Below are 19,857 nucleotides of genomic sequence, written 5' to 3' on the forward strand. Positions count from 1 at the left end.
AACATGGAAATTTGAATCCGAACAGAATTTGGAATTATGTAACATTGATTTCGAATTAACAGTCAAACACGAGCTCGAGAATCATTAACAATCGCTCTTTACATATATATGTATACATGAAACATATACGGCTTATAACATGTAAAAATTTGTTAAAAAATTAATTGATTAATTGGAAAAATAGATCATTTAAACGCGAATTATTTATTTACTATATAACAAATGTATATTAGACGTGTTCAGTTTCTTTACTAAAACTTTATTCTTTCATGATACGTATAGTATACATATGAGTCTGAGCGCTGTCGAGCGTCGCTGCACAAAAGTACGACGACACAGATATGGTACAATGAGATTTGTGACACTAAATTGACGGATATATCTACGTATTGCGTGTATATGTGTGTGTGAATGTGTGTATGCGTATTATATATATATATATATATATATATATATATATATATATCCGTGTCGTATAAATAAAAATATCATAGAAAAATGTGTGTCACGCGCGCTCCAATTTATGGCCTCACATGAATCGACTCGCATTGTGCGCGCGCTACGCATTTACCTTATGTCCTTAGCTTCTACGTGTTCTTCGAATTTCCACGGTGTGAACTCTGCGAATTCTGCCCTCTACTTCGTCAAGATGAATGTCTCTTTCCCTTTCAAATTGGAAAAAGAATTCGATCTCTTATTCGATCTCGTTATTGTCGCATTTTCGTTATCGAAAAGGGGAAGAGAACGTTCGCGGCACTTATCTTCCACTTCCCTTACCAATATTTAACGCGGTATAAAAAGTTGAGGTAGTCGTAGCAGACTTAAAGATCGTATTTACTTCCAAACTTTGATGTTTATGGGGCCGTTCTTGGCCGGTCGATTATCCCCGTGAGAACTCGAAGCATCGAATGCACGCTTGATAGCATTTAATTATGCATTTACTTCGTGCAAAATTTGCTTATTTACTTAGAAACCTTACTTGTTTGCGTAAGGTGGTGGCTTGTTTCTTACATGAAGATTAACGAACGCGGAAAGAGCTTTGCAACGACCGTCGGTTTCTTATCACGGAATTATTAATTCGACAATTTTTTCGGTTGTAAAATTATCTTTTACATTGTTCCAATAAATTATTATATATATATATATATATATATATATATATATATGCGTGTGTGTGTGTGTGTGTGTGTAAAGAAATTGGTTTAGAGAAAAAATAAATATATAGGAGAAACACATAGAACATTTGTAAGTACGTTATATGTTTTGTATCTTTTCTGGCGTAAATTGAAAGAGACTTTAACCGCAGATTTAATTTATCGGATTGCAAACTTCCCACGAAAGTCCTCGGGACATTCACACATATATGTACACACACACACACACCAAAATTCAATCGTATCGTCGCCATCGAAATCACTGAATGGATCTCGTACATTAAATTTTCACGCATCTCATTTCCAGATCCTGTGGGATGTCATCCAAAGAAGAAGCAGAACGATCGTTGCGCAATTATCTCATTTAATTTTCGCTTCTCCATGAGAGAAACCCGTCCACCGCACGCTTACCAGTTTATAGTTCCGTTACAAAGATTCTTGTAGATTGATGCCGCTATCACGCCGTGGCTCTGATTGTGACTGTCCAAGAATCCCGATCTGTCGCACGTCGTTGACAATCTTTTCTGGATGACGCAGCTATTGTCGAAACTGTGTCTTGATTGTAACCGGCTCGCCTGATTGCGCGCCACGCTTCTGACACGATTGTTGATCACCTCGGTATCGGCACTGATGCACGATCTATCGACGAGATTGCTCCTGTTTTGGCAAGACATGCGATTTCGTTCACGAGACTGTTGCTGCGCCGGCAGTGGCATCGTTTGATTTAAATAATTGCGGATGGCCTGATGATGGCTGACGACATACGGTGACTCCGGACTACTGACTCTTTCAGTCCTCGCGAAGTGTCTTGTGATGTTGCTGGATATCAGCGGTTGTCTGATATCTTTTGGACTATTACCGATTATGATTGGCTTCGCGGCTATCGTTCTAGGTCGATGATCGTCACCGTGGCAATGAGCGATCGCCGAGGTAAGAGACTTCGGTGCTTGAGCGAGGATCTGCTGTCTATAGCCCCGTCGTAGTTTGGCGCGAGGTGCCGGCATCGCTAATTGATTCGATCTGCTTCCGGCACCGCGCTGAAATTGGACAATTTTCAGATCGGGAAAAAATACTTCTATAAGACGCGATATCGCGGAAATTGCGATCGCGAGACACGCCGATTGCGGCCTTGATGTAAAATATAAGCAGGTCTGTCTGTGATGAAAGTGCGATAAAGCGAACGAGTATATGATACGAGAAATTTCTAGATAATAGCTCGCATTTATATCGCGGACTCCAAGTTTGCGTTAGCGCATCATCTCTGATGTATTAAACATTTTCTTGAATTGTTTTTTCTTTGGAAATGTGCACCGTGGAAGTAAAATAATTCTCATATGCCAACAAAAATACGAGCGATTATATACGGATGAGTTATTATACAGTGCATAATAATGTATATATAATATGTACACGATCAAATATAAATATGATATATTACATTTCTTTCCATATATAACATTTGTACGATATGCAAGCACATCAATGTCATTTACGTAAAGTAAACCAGAGAAATAATGCCGGTTGAAGAGGTTTTGCAAATAGTACGTATCTGTCAGTCACAACGTAAGGTACAACGTAGAGTGTGTTACTATTTCACTTGCTAGGTAATGCAATCATAAATTTTTATCGCTACCACGCGAGGGAGACGTGAGATATGAAAAGCGTCTGTGTACAATCAGTCCGAGGTGGCATGTAAATATGACAAACTGCATATTGTCATTCTCTTCTTTATATGCATGACAAAGACTCAGGAAATGACGCGTTTAACCCCGCAATAATAACATGCCATCGAAACGGACCATAGCATTTTCAGCGTTAAGAATTTTTAGAAAATACAGCAAAATAATTTTTATGCATTAAAATTTTAAATTTATTATTATTTTCATTTATTTTCGTAAAATAATAAACTGTTCAAATTTTGCGTGTAAGTTGATTGCCGTTATTGCAGTGCTAAACGTACGCTCATAAATGAGTGTCCAAGCACGGTGGAAGACATGCATAAATTAAAGTTGCATGCGTTTACTAAGTTGATGCATGAATCACTGATTACAGTACCTACTAAACGCAAATCCCACGCGACATGTAGCCTGTAATAACAGAATTCTCCGTTTACCTACTTGCACAATGTAAGTCGCGAGAAGGCGGCAGAGCGCGAAAGAACAAACACAGAAATCAGCTGGAGAGAAAACGAGCGGAATGAGAGAATTACAATATTATGCTCACCATTGCTATCTGATCGGACTGTATGGAACGCTGGGATTTTGACAACTGCGAATTCTGTTGTTGGTTAAGGTAGAAACAGCTTTTGGCCGCTGCTGGAGGTACGTTTCCCAAACTGCCGTTTGTCAAGCTACAGGCGTATTGCGTTGCTACGTTCCTAACTGTCATCGATCGCAAATGTAGAGAAGAAAATTTATTTGAAAATCGATAATAATTCTTATGTATTTAGTTCAGTTCGATATGTTACAAACACGTGCCAATTATTATTTCTATATTTATTCGTAATAATTTATTATTCGTAACAAGCAATAATCGAAATATCGATAATTGCCTGAGATGGATATCATCATATCTGCAATATGTATTTTTCTGTCCTTTAATAATTGAACACTGATGTTTGGCGATAACGTTGTTAAGTACAAATTAACTTCAAACAAACAGTGGTTGATAAAAGGATACAGACACAATCTGGGTCATCTCGTATATATAAAAAAAAGTGTGAAAGGAATTCTTGTGCGCCAGAGTAAAGATTCATGAGATAACAGTATATATATGTAGAATATGATGCTTGGCAAAATTACGTAGGCGGACGTGCGATGTTGAACAAGAATCAGAGCAATCTATTTTCTTGAATCCGTTCAGGAAAAAGCTATTTGTTTTAATTGAAACTTTTGAATCGTAGGCGTTTAGAATAAGAAAAGCTATCACTATCGTAAGTAAACTTGTTTGAAGTTGGATTAGGCGCGATTTAAGTTAAATGATTGTGAGCGAAGCTTTAAGTTGAATTGGAAAGAAAAGAATTGTCATTATTATGAAATACTTACCATTGTGTCGGGAATTTATTAAGGTTTCCTGTACCGGCGCCATTACATTTATCGTTCGTACTTTCGTAACGCGCGCAGTATTGTCACCCAGAGATGATCTGATGGTCTTTCTATTTGGCAATGACGGGCACGCTAAAAATAAAAGAAATCACAGATAAAAGACTAAATGTTAATCAAATAAAATTATGCCAAATAAAAAAATCTATTTATTTAATGTATTCCTCTTACTAATAATTGTGTCACCTTGGCCGATTACCGGATTACTTTTACTAGTTTCTTTCCAGATACTTTCAGATAATCGCCGCAATCTAGACTTTGACCTATAAAAAAGTTATTGACGTGACAAAAATGTTTAATAGAAATATGCAGATATATTGCATAACAATTCTGTATTTGAATATTCATTACAGCTCAACTTTGAAAGCGGATTGGGGACTGAAATCAATTGTAACGCGAAAGACAGAAGGATTTTAATATATATCCAGAGAATTGCAGTCTTTGACAAAAATTGAATTCTTTGACGAGATTTTAATCACGTTAACATTGCTATTATTTATATTAAACTAAATTAAACGTCAAATATAAAGATAAAAATCATCAAAATCATATTTTAATAATATAATACAATCACAATTATTCGAGATAATAATCATCGATTGCGCGTAATAAGTAATAAACTCACATATTCTTATGCTTCCTATGTTTTTCATCCATCATCGCGTAAAGCTTATTTCTGTATTCGTCGACGGAAAGCTGCACATCATCACTCAGCAATGGCACAACGCTGGAGCCCCTTTCCGGTTCGTTCCCTCTTCGGTGAAAACTATCGAAGAAGTTCTCCAATTAAATCTCCATCTACGTGCTATCTACTCGCGTTACTCCATTTTGATATCAAAAGACATGCTTTCGTACATTATTCTTTTTTCCTCTCTTTCTCTCTCTTTCTCTCTTTCTCTGCTCAAATAAAAATACGAACTAGACTGGATACAGAAAAACGTATTAAACGCGGAATTTTTGTAAGAAAATTGTATTAGGAAAAATCTAATTTTGATATTTCAAGATCGGTGAAATCTTTCTCACATGAAAAATTATTTTTTGTAAGAATCCAAAGAAGGAAACATGTTTCCGATTCATTGACAATTCTTTAAAAGTTTTTGTTGCCCCTTGTTATCGAAGATCGATATTTTATCGTATATAACTAATATTTCACCCAAATAATTTTTTAATAAAGGATAATGACAAGAATAATGATAAAGATAATAATAACAAAAACAAAAAACTCCTATGCTTCAATTGTGTAGTGAGCTATCAGCCTCATTAAAAATTGTCAAGTAAGATAATAGATGCGAACTAATTGTAAGCTCACGCAAAGTACATGACAAAATAATGATACATTTCTCATATTTTTGCAGCAAAATAAAAGCCTTTTTAAAATTTTACGCTCTAAGAAAAATAATTGTTTTACGCTTTCTGTAGGCATTTACCAATAATAAATTACAAACAATCTACAAGACACAGCCTACAAAGACTAGATTAAAAGAAATTCATGTATAATTCTACAAAGATAATAAATTTAATTTTACAAAAAAAATAATAAATATAATTTCCGTTTCTTTAAATTTATTTAACTTTTCCAAAATTATATGTATATATGACAAATACACTCACTCGGCGACGTAGGGATGTTCTAGCGCTTCAATAGCGGTGAGTCGTTGCGTAGGATTAAAGACTATCAAATTGCTGATAAGGTCTAAAGCTTTCTCCGACACTTCCGGCAACAAATCTTTTAAAGTTCTTCTAGGTCCATTAGGCGCTTTCTCCAACAAATTGGTTCCGTAACCGGCGCTGACCGATATTAGATCTGAAAAAATAATCGGATAGTAGTCCAGCCGTTTCTCTTTTTTCTTTTTTCTCATTTCTTTTTTCATCTCTTTACTACTTAAAAGAACTTTGAGAAGAATTACCTTCGTCTGTCGGCGGGGGCAGGGTCGCCATTATTCTCTCAACTTGGTTTATCGTCGATGAACCGGGAAAGAGCGGCTTCCCCAATAGCATTTCGCCGAGAATACAGCCTAAGGACCACATATCTATTCCCCTTGTGTACCTAAAAACATTTATATTGTCGTGAATAAAGTCGGATTCCCGCAATCGTCCAAATTTTGCAGATAAAAGAAACCTAGTAGTAATAATGATAAAGTCTGCGCACATATGCGATACAATATATTTCGATGTATTACAATATTTTTTTCTATTTTTATTTGTCTTTGATAAATTAGTCTCTATTTAAATCAATAATTGTAATGCTATTTAAATCTATTTAAATTAATAATCGTAATGCCGCTCTCTTTTTTCTCTTGATTAAAAAGTTTATTTTTATTCGCATAATTGTTCTTAAATGATACGATGTAATTCTTCATAACATCCTGAACCAAAATTTGTACATTATCTTATTATCTCTTAAAGCCTTGTAAATTATGTTTTAAGATTACCTTCTTAGTTAAGAAGTTTTGGTAACTCCAAGAGCTTACTAGAATATCACTTGGCTTTAAACTGCATACCGCGTTAATTGTAAGACTATAATTACATTGAAACTCTATATAGTAGTTCATTATATTGTTGTGTTCATTAAGTATTAAATATGCTTTATCATTTAATTTAAAGTTTACAATTTATCAATCTGAATTTTTTTGATACGGCAAATGATAAAAAATAAATTATAACTGGCCAATAAATTAGAGTGCCAATTTACAACCTATTGTATAACGATGTATGTATATTGTTGAATATTTAAAATATTTAAAAATTTTAAAGAAAAGTATACATTTTTAACAAACAAAAATAATTTTATTTTAAAATGACATTTGATGTTTTCTAAGAGGGTTTTACTCGGAATTTGAACGCGAAAGATCATAAAAATGTCAGAGAGAAATAAACATAGCGATGCGCGGAAAAGGCGTTGAGGGAAATGCGTGAGCTAAATAAATATGTACCTCTTTGAAGCAATGAGAATTTCTGGCGCGCGATACCACCGAGTGGCGACGTAGTCTGTTAAGGTAGGATCACTTCCAGTCTCGCCGTCACCTTCACCGATTTGTGTCACTGAACGTGCCAGACCAAAATCTGCGATCTTGCAATGGCATTGTGCATTCAGAAGCACATTGGACGGCTGCAATAAAAGGATAACGCAAAGCTCGACACGATAAACATTGCTTCACGATAACACGCAGTAAAATGAAAGAGCTTGATGTGAGACAAACTGCAAATGAAAAGAAAATATATTTCACGAACTACTTTTCTAAATATTTTTTTTTTATTTTAAAAATATATTAAAAGAATACTCTACGCATTAAAACCTTTAAAAAATTTACGTATAATTAAAATTAAAATTGAAAATATTTTTAAAATGTTTTCTCTTTTAAGAATTCAAAAATCTATGAAAAAGAGAAAACTTTTAACGCTATTGAAATTGTAAAAAGCCTGTCAAACTCTAAATCACCTTCAAATCTCTATGGATAACGTTGCCCGAATGTATGTACTTGATTGCCTTAAAGAGTTGGTACATGATGAAAATCTTGTGGATGTCCTTAAGGATGTTGCCCCGCTTAATGACATTGTGAAGATCAGTTTCTGAAAAAATAAAATGTATTTCAGGCCAAAATTCATATGTATATGTGTGTGCGTATACATGCGACTTTTTTCTTTCTATTGAGTAAAACTTACCCATGTATTCGAAAACGAGGTAAATGTCCCGATCATTGTTCGCCTTGTGGAGCCCAATCAACTTGATGATGTTCTCATGATTGGCGAACGACAGTAAGAACATAATCTCGCGGAATGTGCGCTGCGCATCCGTTTGGTTTCTGAAGGCGTCGAAGATCTTCTTCACCGCGACGGTGTCCTTCCTTTTCTTTTCGATCGCCTTCCATACTATACCATAAGCCTGTGTAAAAAATTAAACGTTATTATTATTGTCACGTTACAGGAAATTTACATAAAGAAACGACAAATTTTTAAATCCCATCTATATTTAAATTACAAATTACTACATTTTCTAGAAGACGAAATAACTTGAAAAAAATGTACATTAATATTAACGTAATTGTTCCATTGGATTTTTCATTCTCTCATTTTGTGTTTTGTATATTCACAATTGAAAATGATTTCTGTCAAATAGTGATTATGCGGTGAAATACGAGTACAAGCGCAACGCATATTGCATTATACCAATTTGCATTATTACGATATAAATGAGAGACTGCCTTGCAGCCTGCCATCAGGCTTTAAATTACGCAAATACGTGTCTGATAAAAGTTGGCTTATGGTACCATGATCCGTTTGTCATCGTTGCGACGGCGACAGCTTTTAACCGCACCGCTATCGATTTGCAACTTTTCCTGACGAAAAGGATAGTCATGACGATTATTGATATTCCTCGCAAACTGCAGAACTTTAATAAAAGTTTTCACCATCGTGTATCATACCATGCATATCCTAATATCATTTCACTCAAATATTGATATAAAAAGATATCTTCGTTTAAAGAAATAATTTTAATACATAAATCTAATATATATAATAAAAATAGCGTAAAAGAGTGAAACATGAAACTTGAGTTCAAAGCAAATTGCATATAAAAAAATGTGTAATCATAAACAATTTCGATAAAATTAGAAATAATTTTTTTTTATTTTTCGACAGAAATGTCAAATGCACATCAAATTATATATCGCTTTAAATTATTAAACAAATTGATATTTATGATATTTATTTGAAATATTTATGTACATATTTCACATCTAAAATACATGTGTCTCTCCCGCAGTTTATATCTGAAATATTTATGAACTTCACAACTATACACACATCTCTCTTGCAATTTGCATATTAAAAAAAAAAAATAAGCATTGCAATGTGTGCAAATAAAATGCAACGTAATTTCCGACACGTGCAAACTTATAATTTTACGCGGGTGCATTTTATATGCAGCCGCAAATATTTCTTTCATTGGTAATAGAAGATACAAATTCGCGACCACACTCATCATCCGCAAATTTCCCCGGAGGCGTGAAAAAAAAAAAGAAACAAAGAGAAGGAAGAGAGATACGGAAAAAAATAACTTACCCCTTTGCCAAGACGTTTCACGATATCGTACTGTTTGCTAATATGAGCATCAATTTCGGAGACTTTCTCAGCGGTCTTCTTCTCCGACATCGTCGCAGCGGCGGCGATGACGGAACTTGATGGTCGGCGATAACGCGGTCCCGAGACGCGAGGTCTTTGCACGAGAATGAATCTTTCGGGCGAACGCGGAAGGAAGTGCGAGCCGTCGCGGAGCATTCACATCTTCATACATCGGGCGGGAGGCCTTTTTTTCGTGTAACCCTCGGCACACGACAATTCGTGCTTGTGTTTACGGAATTGAATTTATGCCTGTTGCCGAGGCTACCGTGTCCACGGCTGCCAACGATTTCGCGTGAAACGATACGTTACAATCATCCGGTACGAGCAGCGCACTTCAATATGAACAGTAGCAACGTATGCATTGCAGGTAGGTATGTTAAGGTTTTCCTTATTTGAAACAAAACAATTGTATAATATATGATTTTAAAGAAAATACATAATTATATTTGTCTTTATATTCTTTCTCCAACATGTGTTTGTATATGCATATATTTTGAAGAATGTATAAAAGTAATGCAAATAATGTAAGAAAAATAGACGATAAATCTCATAATAAGAGAGTATAGTTGACAGATTCAATGTTATTTTACAAAATAAATTTATATTTTATTACATATTAATTTGTTTTATAAATTAATTTTTATCTATATTATTATACTATTATACGCATTTATAAATGTATGTGTATATATATATATATATATATATATATATATATATATATATATAAAATCATTATATAATAATATATAAGTATATATACTTCTCTTAATTATCGCCACTCAATAAAAGTACGTCAACAATGATTTATTCCTTTTAGATAATTTATCGGAAAATATTTTTAAAATAAAATGGTCGATATGTATGCATTCTATTTTATTGATAATTTGATGATTAACTTCAATAAGCTTGTCGAGCAAAACTTGTGGTGCCGCTGTGATCGTTTTGTAATTGTCCGTAATGGCGACTATTTGTGAAAATGGTATAGAACACGCGCTTTTTGCAAACGCAAATACACCGGTTACAAGTAAAATGCCTGCGCAAGAAGTCGCAGTGCCGCAACCGCCGGCCACCGAAAGTGAAGAGAACAATGTTCCTTCTTCGCAGCCGATCGTAGGCATCATTTATCCGCCTCCTGAGGTTAGGAGTATCCTTTGTCAGAAACATCATTGCGCGAAAAACATTTGATAAATATTCGTTACAAAACTGGGAAGAAACCGGCACGACAAATGTATTTCATATACGATACATTTGAATAAATCCCGATGCTGGTTCAGTATTGTTTTTTCTCGATATATAAGTTATTTATTTGTATTTTTCCTTATACAGAAATTCAGATATTGTTGACAAAACCGCAAGTTTCGTCGCTAGGAATGGACCGGAGTTTGAATCCAGGATCAGACAGAATGAACTGGGCAATCCCAAATTTAATTTCTTAAACTTTGGCGATCCCTACCATGCTTACTATCAGCATAAAGTAAAAGAGTTTAAGGAAGGGAAAGGGCAGGAGCCTACAGTAGGTTTAACTCCTGGAAAAACTGTTAATCTTACTGCGCATCAGAAACAGCAGGAAATTTTGAAGCAAGTTGAACAACCGTTTGTGCCCAAGGATCCACCAGTTGAGTTTGAATTCATCGCAGATCCTCCTTCTATATCCGCTTTGGATTTGTATGTAATAATTATATTTAATTATATATAATTAACATTTTATGCTTCAGCAAATAAAATTTATTTATTTTTATTTTTTTATTTTTCAGAGACATTGTGAAGCTAACTGCCCAATTTGTTGCACGTAATGGAAGACAGTTTTTGACCAATCTAATGAATCGAGAACAAAGGAATTTCCAATTTGATTTCTTGCGTCCTCAGCATTCTTTGTTTCAATACTTTACTAAACTTTTAGAACAATATACCAAGGTAAAGACCAATAACAATCTTTTGTTTTAAAGTATGACATTTGCTTGTAAATAATGAATAAATAATGAATCTTGATATTTGCACAGGTATTGATTCCACCTAAGGATTTGTTGCCACGTCTCAAAGATGAGGCACTTAATATGGATAAGATCTTAGAGCAAGTGAAATATCGCGCCGAATATTTAAAATATCAGGAGGCACAAAGACGTAAAGAGGAAGAGGAATTAGAAAGAGAGAGAGTTGCTTATGCGCAAATTGACTGGCATGATTTTGTTGTTGTTGAAACTGTAGACTATCAACAATTCGAAGTCGGTAATTTCCCAGCGCCAACAACGCCAGATGAAGTTGGAGCGCGTGTTCTAATGCAGGTATGATCATAACTAATCTTGTGATTAGAATCCTCATTTATTTTTTATTAATTTATAAAATATATATTAAATATATTAATTTATATCAAAAACTAATAGGAACGTATAGAAGATGGTGAAGATGTGGAAATGCAAATCGATAGTGACGCAGAAGAAGAAACGCAGACGCGTACAGACGGTGAAAAAGGCGATCGTGCGAAAGATAATAATCAGGTAAGTTATATTTTGTTATCTATTATGTGCATAAATAAATTCATGCGTTGTAACGCTTTTTGTTAATATTTCAAGGTGCAAGATATGGAGGAAGATTCTAGTGATGAAGATGATGTATCTCCACCAGGTGATACTCACAAATCTAAAGAATCCAAACCACGCGAAACAAGCATGCAGCCTCCTCCATTACCGCCTACACCAGGAAATGTAATGGTTAAGAAAGGATATGATCCAAAACAACATGGTAAATATGTTCTATTATTTTTTAGTTTTCATTAATTGTTCTAATTCAAAATTCTAATCAAAATTTTACTCAATATATTTTTACAGCGGCTAAATCTGCTCGCCCCGTTGCTTCTGATGAGTATTTGATGATTTCGCCGCTTACACGAGAACACATTCCTGCTAACAAAGTGCAAGAGCATATGCGTATTGGATTATTGGATCCTCGCTGGGTTGAACAACGAGACAAACATTTGGACAAACTTGCGCAAGAGACTGTGTTTGCGCCAGGCACAGCTATTGAGGCAAGTCTCAAGCAACTCGCCGAAAGGCGTACCGATATATTCGGTGTCGGCGACGAAGAAACGGCGATCGGTAAGAAGATCGGTGAAGAGGATAAGAAGAAGGACGATAAAGTCACATGGGACGGTCACACGTCGAGTGTAGAGGCAGCAACAAGAGCTGCGCGCGCCAATATCACACTGGAAGAACAGATTCATCAGATACATAAGGTCAAGGGTCTCCTTCCTGACGAAGAGAAAGAAAAGATTGGTCCAAAACCTGTAAATCGCGCGACCGAACTTTCTCACATGGCCGCCGCCGCTTCAAAACCACAAGCTACGTTGAAAGCACCTCCAAAACCGCCCGCACCAAAGCCTATACCAGTGCCCGCCCAACCTCCTCCACCACCAACCATGAGTATGCCAACTATGGGCATACCTCAGCCGATGATGCCACAGCCGCCGATGATGATGATGGCACCTATGCCACCTATGGCACCTCGCCCACCACCTTTAATGCGTAAGAAACTTTTTTACTTATATATATATAATATTTCAAGAAATATTCTATAATAGTATTTTTCCATATATAGATAAAACACTAATCGAAATAAAATTATCTATCGCAGCTCCAGCGATGTCACCGTTTATGCCGGCGCCACCACCGATGCAGCCACCAATGACATCCCCTGTAAGCAATTTGTTATAAAATAATTTGTGGACAATTCATTACTTTTCTTGTATTTTAAGATTTAATTTTTATTTTGTTTCCAAAGATTGGATTAAAACATCCTGCTAGTAAACCACTAGAAGAAGAACCACAAGCTAAGAAACTGAGGACTGAAGACTCGTTAATTCCAGAACAACAGTTCCTTGCTAGAAACAAGGTAAAGAAAACATTTATACATATATTTATCAAAGTTTGAATTGTAAAGGAGTTTCTAAAAAAAAAAAAATAATTTTTTTTCCAGGCACCTGTACAAGTTAACATTGCTGTGCCTATGATGACAGAGAAAGCTGAATGGAAATTGAATGGTCAAACATTGAATATTACTTTACAACTAAGTGATACTGTGGCAACTATGAAAGCACTTATTCATGAACAAACTGGTATGCCACCTGGAAAACAAAAGTTGCAGTATGAGGTAATGATAGTTAAACTTTTCACATATACGCATGATTATTAATGATTATTAGATTATGTTAATGCGATTCTATTTCCAGGGAATGTTTTTCAAAGATAACAACACTCTTGCTTATTATAATTTAACATCGGGTAATGTTATCAATCTGCTACCAAAGGAAAGAGGTGGTAGAAAGAAATAAATAAATGAAAAAGTAAGTAAATGAATAAAATTAAATTAAGAATATAAATTATCTTATAAGATATATAAGAATTATTATTTCATTAAAATATATATTGCATTTTTATTTAAGATGCATTTATAATCACATATGCAATTAAATTATATAATTCTCTTATAACATAAATTTAATAAATATTATATTTTAAATATGATTTTTTTTCATTATAATTTTTAAACTCGATACTTTCACAATCTAGAAGAATCAGGCTTAAATTTTAACATATCTAGTCTTGCATTTCTTATTTGTACAATAATCAGAATAGAATTTATTTATCGTTGAAACAGATAATATTATTATCTATTAAAATTATTAATTTTAGATCAAATATTAAATTGCCAACATAATTTAGAAAAATATATACACTTATGATTATTTTATATATTTTTTAAAATATAGTTATTTCATTTTTAAAGTTAAAACAAAGCTTTGAGGCCTATATATTAATACAATCAGATAAAAAGTTAATGTTATAAAAATATTTTATATATTCCTACAAAATATTATATAAGAGATTCTCATATATAAAATGTTTTCCTCCTATGAACTTACATAATTTAATATATATTAAAATATATATAAATTTTATATTTGAATATATCCTAAATAATTTAAAAATATATGTATAGAAAAGTGTACTGTATCTATTGAAGAGTACAACAAGTAGTCACTTTGTATTTGCTTTGCAATGCAAAGGTATAAAAGGCCTCTTTTCTTAAAAAATATTTTGTTATGTACAAGATTTACATTTGCTTTTCTGTTCTTTTTTCTTTTTCAATATCTGATCTACAATCTTGCGATAGCGTATTGTCATAGGTTTATAAATCTAAAAATATCAAATAATACATCATCAAGTATGATAAAAAGAGATATTTAAAAACTAATTTTACTTACGGATTCGGCATCATCATAAGGTTGGCATACAGGTGTCAATTCTGGCAAGCAACGTGTAATTTCATCAAAGCTGCAATTATTCCGTAACAAACCATATTTGGCTTGATACGCCGCACCCATCATAGCGGAATTAGTTGCTTCCTATTGAATAAAGTTATAAAAAAGAAATATTTAATATTTTCATATATGAAATTTTTCTAATAATAATAACGAGATTATCGCACGCTATATTTACCGAGATATATACCGGTGAATTAAATACATCGGAAAGCACTTGCAGTATAGCTTTATTTACAGATGCCCCTCCCGTTGCAATAACTCGTGTATTAGGCCCTATATATAAAGGAAAGAATATCAGAAATATTTACAAAATAAGAATATGAAAAAATCACTTTTCGAAAAATACTTGCCGATGACAAAACCAAAATCTTCAGCGTGTGCTCTTTTTGCGACAAATTGACCTTCAATCAATGCTCTCACTTCTACTTCTTTCGAACTATATCGAGAGATTTCATCATTGGCTTTATTATATCTATAGTCACCGATGACGAAAGGCAAAATCTCTTGCGTATCAAAATATAATGCAAAGTTACCGAAATTTCCTCGAGGCGTGCTTTCTAATAATTCGTTAAATATCTTCCAGCTATCTTGCGCAGTCTCGTTTCGTATTCTTTCACGGGTCAAAGAAGCATTTTTAAAGCTGTACAAAAATTATCGCTGTTTATATAAAATTATTATCACTTGTACATTGTGTTTTAATATAACAATGGTGAAAGATACCAAAGCAATGCCATGTAAGCCTGATCGTCTATCGGATTGCATAATATATGGCCATCCATTACAGTCTTTGGTTCGTTCAACCACAAGAATAAAGTATCGCTCGTACCCAAACTGCATGCGATATCACCTTCTTTTAATCTCATACCTATGTATCATTTTTGTCATGAGTATAAGAGTCTACAGTTTACAGTGTATTAATGAAACTTGTTGCTAAACATATGTACACAAGGTAATATTACATACCTACCAAGGACCCTGGATTATCTCCGGTAAACGCAATTATTCTACATTTTTCTTTAAAATCAAATCTTTCTACGAAATAAGGCGATATAGGACCGATATCACTATATGATGGAACAGGTTTACCCAATTTTTCTCTCAGTCCCGATGCACAAGTCTATTAAATATATAATATATAGTGAGCGCAAACATTAAACATATATACAAGCGTATATGCAATGTAATTTTACCTCCAGTAACAGATCATCCCAATCTTTCGTACGAATATTTAACAGATTCATACCAGAGCCATCGGACCAATCGATAGGTGCGTAATCGCCCAGAAACAAGGAGGCGAGAAAGTTGCTCACTAACGAGATTCTCTAAAAAAAAAATAGCACACGAATAAAATAACATTCGCCTTAGATGCGTTGTAGAAACAGCAGCACAAAGCGTACGATGCGTAGTTTTAATTATCGAGATATAATTAGAGGCGTTAAATCATACGACACACGATTATGTCACAGAAATTTTTAGATCGAAAATTTTTATTAGAACCGTGAAAAAAAGGGAAGTAAAAATACGTAACCAGTCAAGACTAATAAGAACGCGAATAAAATCAACGATTAATTAATGTAACTCCCGATTACTAATTGTTACAAATAATTTCTATAGTTTACATACTTTGTAAAATTATTAACGACACATTCAAAAGCGAGACACACTATTGTAATACAATTCAATCAGTATAACCAAACGTAACGGATACCTCGGTTAATTGCCGTTCTCATTTTTTTGAAGGAAGCCACGAGTTTTTAGTAGGTAATACCTCAGTGTTACAGTAGGCTTCCGGCTTCGTGCGTGCTATTTTCGCTATCTGCGGTCCCGAGAACCTCTCGTACGCCCGCGAACCCGTTATTTCCGCTAATTTCTGAAATCACACGCTGCGTGGATAAATATTGTCAATCTAAAGAACTTATGTGTATACTACTCTGAGGCAACTACTTTAAATATTTGGCCAATCCATTCTCGCATACTTATAGTATCAGTCAGTCGTTTTACGATATTTTACATCACAGAAATAAATTTTTGTGAAAGTTAATGTTAGATCATAAACGTTCATCATAAACTTTAATATATATTAGGCCAAAAATGCATGTATATTTGTCTTAATCTAGCCTTATACATTCCACAGATAAATAAGCAGGGATGCTTACGAGAGAGCCACCCACAATCTCCTCCAAAACGCTACATTCTTTCGATGTACTGGAATCCATCCATATGGGTGAATGAGTCACGGAAAAGGACGTAGCAAATTGTTCATATAAAAATTTTATGGGATTTAACTGCTGCAACCGACTTTGGCTGCCTTTGCCCCAATAAACTGTGCCGTGTTGCTAAGTGTACCATAGAAATGTAGAAAAACGTTATATTATATAGTACATTTATATGTTTTTGATGGTTTGTGTGATATATTTTTAAAATAATCGATATTATATTGAGTGTTACATATATACGCATTACCTGCGCACATCCAGAGATGGCTATCACTTTACTAAAATCGACACCGCAGACGCGTAATTTATCAAGTATCATATCTAAGGCCTTAACCCACATTAAAGAAGGCACTACCACGACATGCGGTTCCTCTTTCTTCTGTATAACTCCTCCGTAAGTCCTACAATATTCAAATATTCGCATATTATAAGATAAAATGTGCACAACTACACTTTTATTTCAAATCTCTTTAAGCGTACCTAAATTCCGGTAAATCATTATCGAATTGTACACTAGTCTCGTGAAGGACGGCTAGATTATCATCGACTACTACTGCTTTCAGCTGAAATTGAATCAAACGCAAATTCAACATTTAAAATATATTTGCGAAAGTATTCTATTTTTTTTCAAATTTTACATTATTACATTTTTATTTTACATTATATTTTTTTTATACATAATGTCATATGTGCTTTTCGTTTATTTTTTGAAGTGTTCTCAGGATATTAATTATCCGCTCAATATTTCTATATCTCGCTGCATTTTGCAGATACGCTTCCCTCGCGAATATCAATAAAGTGGTTCATATGTTATCGCGCATTAGATAATAATGACCTGACAACATCAGCGCGCCTCGTGACGCTTCGATTCACTCGTGTTTTCTGTATAGAATCGTTAAATACTTTACGAAACGATCATTATATTGACACGCTTTGTGCAACTTGTAATACGCGCGTTGAAGGAACTTTCGGGTCATCTCTATTTGAAGATAATGAAATTTGTAAACATATTTTGTAAGATTATCATCACTCTCTCAAAGTGAATAGAGAACATGGATGGCGAAATATAATAAAACAAGCAATCGATAATTGAATTATATGATAATTGAATTATAATTGAAGGAAAAAATTTGTGAAAATCACAAATAAAGAGTATATGCTGCAATAAAAAATATTTCCCCAAAGATTCGGTTTACAAACTTTTACGTAGATGATCAGTATCGAAATCATCGCATCTTATTGTTTTTCTCTCAGTTATGATGTGATATCATTCTTGGAAAACAAGATCTACATCGCGTATAGTAAATACAGACTTGGCGCGAGACACTACCGTGTTTCTTGATAATATTCTCCGTGTAATCATAAGTTAGATATCATGAGTCTAATGAAAAATTCTTTCATGATTACTTTCCACGAAAGATTTTCTTTTCTCAGAAAATTGATAACTGACGATTCCGATGCTGTAGAAAAACATCTTACGTTACGTATCATCTTACATCTCGTCTTATTATTATTTTTGTCCATCCATTGTCATCAATGAATATAAAAATCATTTCGCGTGTTTGCGGCGAAGTTCTCAAGAAATTATTTTTTTATGGCAATTTTCTCAAAAAAAACGCATAAGCGAACAGGTATTGGATAAGGTATTGGATAGGATAAGGACACAGATATTGTTTCGTAAAGTTTTCCAGATTGTTAAAATATGATGTAAAGTATTATACTGTCATGTCAATGAATATCATTGCGTCGCGTAATTGGATCGATCGAATTCCACGTGGTTACCGAAACTTAACGCATATACAACTATATACACCCTAAACCAAAACTAAAACTCAGAGTCCAAAATATTTGAAAAAGGGACTTAAGAGATTATATATAATATATTCTTTTTCGCTCTTGCTCTTAAACGTGTTGTTTGTATTGTTTGGATGGTGCATTAACACGCCGTTCACCGTTCGAACTTTCACGCGTTTCAATTTCGCACATATATTCGTATCTTTATGATTGTATATTTTCGAAATACATCTGTGCGACTGTCTCTTTACCTGCTGCGTACTCAGGTCTAGACCCAAGTACGTTCCTGTCGACGATTCGTCCATGTTTCCGGTGTGTAGAATTGTAGAACGATGTGAGATCTCGTCGTAGAACCAAGAACAGAAAGACGCGACCGTAACAGCTGATAACTGACAGTTCGCTCGACTCGATGCTCTTGGCGACGTGCTCGCGCGTCGCTTTACTGCTCGTAGAACTAAATGCGAGGAACGCGCGGGCTTGTGCGTAGCCTACGTACATTCTCGGATGAACTTGGATGTCGGCATTACGTTACGCGCTATTTCCCGCGGGATGAAAACGCGTGATCTTATCATTCTCGCATTATGTAACGCTGGATCTGCCTGGAGATAGATTTGTTAACGTGGCACGGTGACGAGGGCGAACGATACTCGGAATAATAAGCTAGCATAGATACATATATCTTTAACGTATCTGGAAGATCGGCTTAAGGTAACTGGAGGATGATAATCGCAGGTAAAAAGCAGATATCACGCGAACTATTTTACCGGTAGAGCTTGAATCGTATCATCTGCGCTCCATCTGCAGTTGCAATCATGCGATGCATATTTGAGGATATTTTAGTCGATAATCCAGCCATTGAAAAGTAAATATGGTGTCTAATTGTGAGCAGAGTTTTAGTCGAAGTTGAGTTTTTTGTCCAGCAAAACTGTCAAGGAGAGATATATTTATTATTTAATAACTTTGTAATTGCAAAAGATCGAGAGCTTTTGAAGTGCGGAAATGAATATTTCTCGATTTCGAAGAATATTTCAATTTAACCAACATCATTCAATTGAGATTTAACTATAAAGATATTTGAAAATGAAAACCACGAAGTAAGCAGAGATCATTCAAACAATTAATAACATTTCCTTACTTTGACTCTAAAT

The 19,857-nt window shown here is 34.4% G+C and overlaps 3 protein-coding genes across 6 annotated transcripts; 1 reads left to right on the forward strand and 2 right to left on the reverse strand.

Annotated features, from left to right (window-relative positions):
- Positions 1-1,193: 1,193 nt before the first annotated feature.
- On the reverse strand, positions 1,194-9,706 carry LOC126858432 (extracellular signal-regulated kinase 2). 4 transcript variants are annotated; one of them, XM_050608758.1, is made up of 12 exons: positions 9,320-9,706; positions 7,919-8,138; positions 7,695-7,825; positions 7,189-7,364; positions 6,163-6,302; positions 5,867-6,059; positions 4,881-5,021; positions 4,427-4,518; positions 4,199-4,330; positions 3,378-3,535; positions 3,214-3,241; positions 2,041-2,191 (listed from the first exon to the last, which is right to left on the reverse strand). In XM_050608758.1, exons 1-12 carry the CDS (start codon positions 9,533-9,535, stop codon positions 2,121-2,123), a joined length of 1,698 nt encoding a protein of 565 aa, XP_050464715.1. In that variant the 5' UTR covers positions 9,536-9,706; the 3' UTR covers positions 2,041-2,120. The 4 variants fall into 4 exon arrangements, with proteins under 4 accessions (XP_050464714.1, XP_050464713.1, XP_050464715.1 ...); XM_050608759.1 differs by having other exon boundaries at positions 3,210-3,241; XM_050608757.1 differs by lacking the exon at positions 3,214-3,241 and having other exon boundaries at positions 1,194-2,191; positions 4,442-4,518.
- A 610-nt stretch (positions 9,707-10,316) lies between these two features.
- LOC126858429 (splicing factor 3A subunit 1) lies at positions 10,317-17,177 on the forward strand. Its single transcript, XM_050608748.1, has 12 exons — positions 10,317-10,526; positions 10,717-11,047; positions 11,137-11,296; positions 11,383-11,664; positions 11,764-11,877; positions 11,953-12,121; positions 12,208-12,900; positions 13,010-13,071; positions 13,157-13,267; positions 13,352-13,525; positions 13,605-13,718; positions 16,834-17,177. The coding sequence occupies exons 1-11, from the start codon at positions 10,340-10,342 to the stop codon at positions 13,704-13,706; spliced, it is 2,385 nt and encodes a 794-aa protein (XP_050464705.1). The 5' UTR covers positions 10,317-10,339; the 3' UTR covers positions 13,707-13,718; positions 16,834-17,177.
- Positions 14,287-19,413, reverse strand: LOC126858439 (xylulose kinase). The gene is made up of 12 exons (XM_050608776.1): positions 18,961-19,413; positions 17,396-17,478; positions 17,163-17,316; positions 16,856-17,035; positions 16,468-16,569; positions 15,890-16,021; positions 15,663-15,816; positions 15,420-15,564; positions 15,050-15,339; positions 14,875-14,972; positions 14,640-14,780; positions 14,287-14,571 (listed from the first exon to the last, which is right to left on the reverse strand). The coding sequence occupies exons 1-12, from the start codon at positions 19,012-19,014 to the stop codon at positions 14,476-14,478; spliced, it is 1,629 nt and encodes a 542-aa protein (XP_050464733.1). The 5' UTR covers positions 19,015-19,413; the 3' UTR covers positions 14,287-14,475.
- Positions 19,414-19,857: the final 444 nt, after the last annotated feature.

Source organism: Cataglyphis hispanica, chromosome 25 (genome assembly GCF_021464435.1).
Source record: "Cataglyphis hispanica isolate Lineage 1 chromosome 25, ULB_Chis1_1.0, whole genome shotgun sequence".
NCBI lineage: Eukaryota > Metazoa > Arthropoda > Insecta > Hymenoptera > Formicidae > Cataglyphis > Cataglyphis hispanica.

Bases quoted from the DNA above. Each gene is read 5' to 3' on its own strand.
- LOC126858429 (XM_050608748.1), top strand. From the start codon at position 10,340: ATGGCGACTATTTGTGAAAATGGTATAGAACACGCGCTTTTTGCAAAC. The intron at 12,901-13,009 runs GTAAGAAACTTT...TATCTATCGCAG, and splicing joins TCGCCCACCACCTTTAATGC to CTCCAGCGATGTCACCGTTT. The intron at 13,268-13,351 runs GTAAAGAAAACA...TTTTTTTTCCAG, and splicing joins AGTTCCTTGCTAGAAACAAG to GCACCTGTACAAGTTAACAT.
- LOC126858432 (XM_050608756.1), bottom strand. From the start codon at position 9,535: ATGCTCCGCGACGGCTCGCACTTCCTTCCGCGTTCGCCCGAAAGATTC. The intron at 8,139-9,319 runs GTAAGTTATTTT...TTTTTTACACAG, and splicing joins TGAAACGTCTTGGCAAAGGG to GCTTATGGTATAGTATGGAA. The intron at 6,060-6,162 runs GTAATTCTTCTC...TTATTTTTTCAG, and splicing joins GCCCCCGCCGACAGACGAAG to ATCTAATATCGGTCAGCGCC.
- LOC126858439 (XM_050608776.1), bottom strand. From the start codon at position 19,014: ATGGACGAATCGTCGACAGGAACGTACTTGGGTCTAGACCTGAGTACG. The intron at 17,317-17,395 runs GTACGCTTAAAG...TGAATATTGTAG, and splicing joins AATGATTTACCGGAATTTAG to GACTTACGGAGGAGTTATAC. The intron at 14,781-14,874 runs GTAAATATAGCG...TTTATTCAATAG, and splicing joins ATTCACCGGTATATATCTCG to GAAGCAACTAATTCCGCTAT.